The sequence below is a fragment of the Nyctereutes procyonoides genome, unplaced genomic scaffold, assembly GCF_905146905.1.
Source record: "Nyctereutes procyonoides isolate TBG_1078 unplaced genomic scaffold, NYPRO_anot_genome, whole genome shotgun sequence".
Taxonomy (NCBI): Eukaryota; Metazoa; Chordata; class Mammalia; order Carnivora; family Canidae; genus Nyctereutes; species Nyctereutes procyonoides.
Genome location: NW_026575030.1, coordinates 31,753,433 through 31,759,432, shown reverse-complemented (window position 1 = coordinate 31,759,432; position 6,000 = coordinate 31,753,433). Strand labels below are relative to the sequence as shown.

General features: G+C 47.7%; 1 protein-coding gene across 2 annotated transcripts in view; it reads left to right on the top strand.

Annotated features, from left to right (window-relative positions):
* The first annotated feature begins 2,053 nt into the window (after nt 1-2,053).
* The window catches only part of SIDT1 (SID1 transmembrane family member 1), a 101,357-nt gene continuing 97,410 nt past the window's right edge, over nt 2,054-6,000 (top strand). The window contains exon 1 of one of the 2 annotated variants that reach the window (XM_055316460.1): nt 2,054-2,860. In XM_055316460.1, coding sequence (XP_055172435.1) covers nt 2,666-2,860 — 195 coding nt within the window. In that variant the 5' untranslated portion in view covers nt 2,054-2,665. The remainder of the gene's footprint in view (nt 2,861-6,000) is intronic. The other variant, XM_055316459.1, reaches the window with a different exon arrangement.

Below are 6,000 nucleotides of genomic sequence, written 5' to 3'. Positions count from 1 at the left end.
TGTGATCCTGTGAGGTTAATTACCCAAGGTCATTTAACAGAATGAGGATTAGATCATAGTATAATTTATAGTATATAATTCAAAATGGTATATATAAAATCTTTAGTGGCTTTAAAATAAATATTTTGAGTTCTTTGCTAAGATGAAGGATCTGTTCTAATCCTTCTAATTTCAGTTCTTAATGTTGGGATCATAGCTCCTTCAAATACCTACAAGGCTGTCATGTGGAAGAAGGATTAAGTTTATTCCTAGCTCCAGAGGGCAGAACCCATGCCAGTGAGTGGAAAAGAGGCAGATTTCAATTTAGAAAGTGAAATATTTTTCTAATAATGAGACACTTGCCCCCAAGAGAGTTACTGTGTGAAAAAGCCAATTACTCGTCTCTTGTGGTGTTGAGTAGGACTCCATGACCCTAGAGCTGTAAAGAGTGCTTGAACTGGCTAGGCAAGTTAACCTTGAAAGACTTTATAAACTTCAAGTTTATGAAATTTTGTTAAATTCTAAAAAGAGGTGGGCATCTGGGTGGCTCAGCCATTGAGCATCTGCCTTTGGCCCAGGTCGTGATCTAGGGTCCTGGGATGGAGTCCCCATATAAGGCTCCCCACAGGAAGCCTGCTTCTCTCTCTGCCTATGTCTCTGCCTCTCTCTGTGTCTCTCGTGAATAAAAAACTTTTTAAAAAAAATTCTAAAAAGAGGCATAGACATTTTAAATACAACAGTTTAATGTCATTCAAATTCAGTATGAAATTATTCTATTTCTCAAAACAATGAGCTGCACTTTAAACTTTACCCCCAGACTCCTCTTTGAATTAGTATTTTTGTCCTTATGCCCATACATTTTCAAGAACATTTTTTTAAAGTGAAAATTGTCCTAATAAAGAATCTCTAACTCACTCTTCCATGGTTTTATGACTGCACTGTTATAAAATGTTATACCAGGGATGCCTGGGTGGCTCGGCAATTGAGCATCTGCCTTTGGCTTAGGGTGTGATCCCAGTTTATGGATTGAGTCCCTCATCAGGATCCCTGTGGCGAGCCTGCTTCTCCCTCTGCCTGTGTCTCTGCCTCTCTCTGTGTCTCTCATGAATAAATAACTCTTTAAAAAAATAAAACATTATACCAAATGTATTGAACTCCTTTATGATATTTTAATAAATTATAGGAACTCAAAGAGGTAAAAGAAAACAACAACCTGGGGTCCAGTCCATTAAGCCTCAAACTCTTGATTTTTGCACAGGTCATGATCTCGGGGTGGTGAGATCCAGCCTGAGTGGCGCTTCAGGCTAAATGTGAAACCTGCTTGAGATCCTCTCTTTCCCTCATCATCTGCCCTTCCCCCACTTACTCTCTAAATCATTAATTAGTCAATTAATTAAATCCCTCCCTTTGAATGGTAAATGCTAGGATTTTAATCTTTTAACTCTTTGAACAGGACCTTTTCTTCCGATTTCTCTTTAAAATGTTCCTTCAAGTTGAATTCAATTATATTGTTGTCTAGTTGACGAATAACTTGAAGCCGAAATCAAACAGTCCGTTCTCTTCTGCACCTGAACTGTGATTGTCGGATGATCCCGCAAGGGCTTCCCAGGGATCCTCTTTCCCACCTCACCCTGGAGCTGCCTCTTCAACAGTTTCAATGGAATCCCCTCACTTTTATCAGAAGGATCTTTCCTTTTAATGATGGGCTGTGGTTTCCCTCTTTTGAAAGACAATTCAGAACCCCAGCGATTCTCCCAGAATCTAAGAAGTCACTGCAGGGGTAAAGTAGGTAGGCAAGAAGTTAGGGGTGGGAAAACAAAAAACAAAACAAAAAAACAAAAACAAAAACAAAACAAACAAAACAAAAACACCCTCTGCAGAAATCCAGCTCTCTAAATCGTCCTTGACAACTTCCGGAGCCAGATCTCAGGCGGTGTTCGAAGGTGCCTCCTTTCCCCCCAGCTATTCGCTGTTTTTATGACTTGTGCATATTTAACACGTACACACACAGGGCGAGGGAGAGAGCACTGGAAAGGGGGGGGGGGGGGCTCTCCCTGAGAATAGGAGATGCGAGGGGAAATAAAACAGGTGTCGGGGAGGGAAGGAGTTCTGTTGGAGACCTGAGAGTTCGTAGCCATCGCTCAAACGCGCAGGGGCTCTCTGCAGGTAGCAGACAGGAAAAGCAAACTCGTGCACCCTCTTCGGGGACAGGCTCTGTTGCTTTCTGTTTCTTCGCTCGCAGCCGGGGCGCGCATCTCCTCGACACGGGCTGCGTTTCCTGCCGGGTGGCTGCTCAGGTGGACTCTTCGGGACCGGGGAACGCTTGCTAGGAGCGTCTCCAATGCCTTTTGAGAAATTTTTATCATTATTTTTTTGGAGGTAGAGTAAGGGAAGGGCTCTGTTGCAATTCTGGCTGGGTAGGCGGGGGGTTATCAGAAATGAGAAGAGGGGGAGGGCCGGCGCCCAGGAGCGGGAGAGCCCAGCAGCCGCCCCAGGCCCGCGCCCCCTGCGCCCCCTGCGCCCCCTGCGCCCCGGCCCGCGACCTCCCGCGGGGACCCCCGGCGGCGGCGCTGTTTGATCCGCCGTCTCCAGGCTGCGCCCCCGGGCCCGCGGGGGGCTTTGCAAGGACGGGCGCCCGCCCCCTCCGCGGGGAGGCTCGGCTCGGCGCAGGGGCGCGGCGCCCACCATGCGGGGCGGCCCGGGGCTCGCGCTGCTCGGCGCGCTCCTGCCCTGGCTCTCGGGGGCCGCGGCCCCCCCCGCCCCGCGCCGCGACCCCCGCGACCCCGCCAGGGGCGCCGATTTCGACCGCGTCTACGGCGGGGTGGTGAGCCTCAGCACCGAGAACATCTACTCCTTCAACTACACCAGCCAGCCCGGCCAGGTAAGACGCTCGCTCTCCTCCCCGGGAACTTGCCGGATCGGAGCCCCGCCGCTGCTTGGGGGGGGGGGGGGGATCGCCTCCCTGAGGATTGAGCTCGGGGACCAGAGGACCCCTCGTGCCCTTTGCCTTTCAAAGCAAAGCAATCACTGCCCTGCCCCGGCTGCCGCATCCTCCGCAGCCCGCCCGGGGACCGACGACTCGGGTTCCTCTCGCACGTTCCCTGGCCTGGTCCCCTGGCGTTTCGGGGCTCTGCAGAGGCACAGGTTCCCTGCACCTTCCGCGGCTCGTGGCCCCCTTGCCGCGCCTTTCTCTAAGGAAACTCAAGATTTCTAGGTTGCGGAGGGAAGGGACTGCACCCTGCACCTCTCTGCTCCTAAGCCTTTGCGGAGAAGGAGCCTCATTTCCTCTGGATGATTCTCCAGACTCCTCTACCTCGTAGCGCGCGGGGAGGGAGAGCTGCTGAGAATGGAAAACAGGACTGTGCGAGGATGGACGCGAGCTGCAGAGCCTCTGTGTGCTCGGTAGTCACCTCCTGCGTCTCTGAACCGCTGTCACACGTATGTGCTTCCAAGGAGCCACAGGACGGGGCCAGAGATGTGCAAACTGCAGCCATCAGCTGATCTGTGGAGGTTTTGCTGTTAAATGGGTGATTGTGTGAAAGTTCTAGACCTATTTCTGACGAGAATCGAGGTGAGACAACGGGAGGAAATGACTGCCCCAGCAACTATCCCTTTGACACATATATATACTCTGGTTATATAATGTAGGAGAAATGCATGGTTAGGCTTTTTTCCCCTCTAATATGGTACCGTCTGGGGCATGCAGAAAGGAGAAGACTCCCCCAGTGCACCTTCCTCTGGATCCTTTTCCCATGTGAATGTGCATGTGTACCCCTTACTATTCCAGCATTCCCTAGTCCTTCGGGAAATTCCAGAACCAGATGACTCGAGATACCACCTTATGCCTCCCTCTCTAACTCTCACTTAAAATCAGAATTCAGAAACCTGGTAGCTTGGAGTAGTATGAAGCAGGGTGGACCACTGTGCCCATCACCACTCCCAGACATCTCCCAGCTGTGCCTATTGAGCAAGATCCCCATCTCCAGTCTGGCACAAAGCTGCTGTCACGATGGCAGCAGAGCCCTCCACCCTGGCCTGTCCTCTGCTGACCTTCAGGTTGTATGTACTGAAGTAGGCAGAGTGACCATGTGCAGAGCCATTCTATCGTGGGTAAGTGGGGGGGACAGTTCTCATCCCCCCAATTCCATCTCTTCCTTCCTTTGTGTAGTATGGACCAGCTGACATGGCACATGAGTTGTGTCCCTAGCCCTGTAATTTGCTCAGAATAAGTCTGAAAAATTCCATGAACTCTGGGGTGTACTATCAGTTCCCCTCCAAATCATTGGAAAGGAAACTCAGATGATATGCGCAAAGTAAATTCTGACATCAGGCTTTAGTATTTTTTGCACTTCAGCTTAGAAATACATCGGCTATTTTTAAACTATCACTTAACCTTTTCACCCTTAGTATTTGGTGAGTTTCTCTGCCACTGCACGGGTGCACTGTTTGCAGCTGGGTCACCTGCTTGACTTTCCTAGAAAAGTGTGAGATATTGAGGACAGGGGCAGAGTCATGTTCATCTCCGTGTTCCAGTACCTAGCACAGTGCTTGGCACATGAGAGGTTTATTAATGTTTTTGAAAAGTGAATAAGTGAATGAAAGATTTAAGGAAATTGTAAACTAAAACTAAATAAAACTAAATACATACTTTTGGGGGCACTTGGGTTGCTCAGCTGGTCAAGTCCTGATCTCAGGGTCCTGGGATTGAGCCCCACCTCAGGCTCCATGGTCAGCACACAGTCTGCTTGGGACTGTCTGTCTGTCTGTCTGTCTCTCTCTCTCTCTCCCTTTCTCTGCCCCTCCCCACCCTTCCTCTAAAATAAATAACTAAATCTTTTTTAAAAATAAAGTATATGTTTTATTAGGTTGGAAGTGTGAGATCATTCCAGATAAAAACATTTTTAACAATTGTTATGAAATTGTTATGAAATTTTTTTTCTTTTTTGAGAATGGTTATTTGGCTATTATTTAAAAAGTCTGATTATAAAGAATCAGTTTAGATGCTGTATTTAGGCTAACATATGGCACTTAACTAAACTCAGACTGGCTGCCCAACTCACTTTGTGCACATGCAGCACGCTAGTAGCCTCGGCCCTCCCCTCTATAAAATGGATGTGTGTGTGTGTGTGTGTGTGTGTATTCTAAGGACTCAGTCTCCAGGGATATAGGATTAAATGAAATAAATGCCCATAAACTTCCTCCCAAGGCCTCCTGGGTCTCAGGGTGATTGGCTTAGATTAAAATCCTAACTCTATAGGCATGGGGTGTGTGGCCTTGATAAGTGACATCATTCCCTTTCCATTTTACCTGTCTACATGCTTACATACCTCTTATTTTATGAAACAATGGTGAAACTTAGTTTTTAAAATATCTTTGCATGATACAATAAAAAGTTGACAACCCCAGTAGTCGCTAAAATTTCACTAATCTGAGAAATACAGTTGGGAACTGTGGGACTAGCAAATAACTCAAGTATCTTAATTATTTTAACACTGGCATGCAATAATATGAACCAGCTGTCCTTAAATCTTACAGCTTTTGAGACCTCTCTTTAGTATGCAAGTAAGATAGTGGAAACCTCAACCTTCTTACTTTGGGGATTACTCCCCTCTCCCTCCAGCTGGTATTCCCATTGACTTCATCAGAGATGATATTTTTCTGATCTAACTGCTCTTGTTTCTTCCTCTTTTTTAAAAATATTTTATTTATTTATTCATGAGAGACACAGAGAGAGAGGCAGAGGGAGAAGCAGGCTCCCTGTGGGGAGCCCAATGCAGAACTCGATCCCAGGACCCCAGAATTATGACCCCAGCCAAAGGCAGATGCTCAACCACTGAGCCACCCTGGTGCCCCTACTCTTGTTCCTCTTGATGGCCTCCTCTCTTCTTGGTCCTGTTTGCCCCATGTTGGATACTGGCAGCCCCACCTTCCAATAACATGAATACGATGCTTTTAGGTATAGCAGAATTTTCCTGAATGTTTGGAGTAACTTAAGGGTTTGCAGAGCAGCATAGGGTAGGT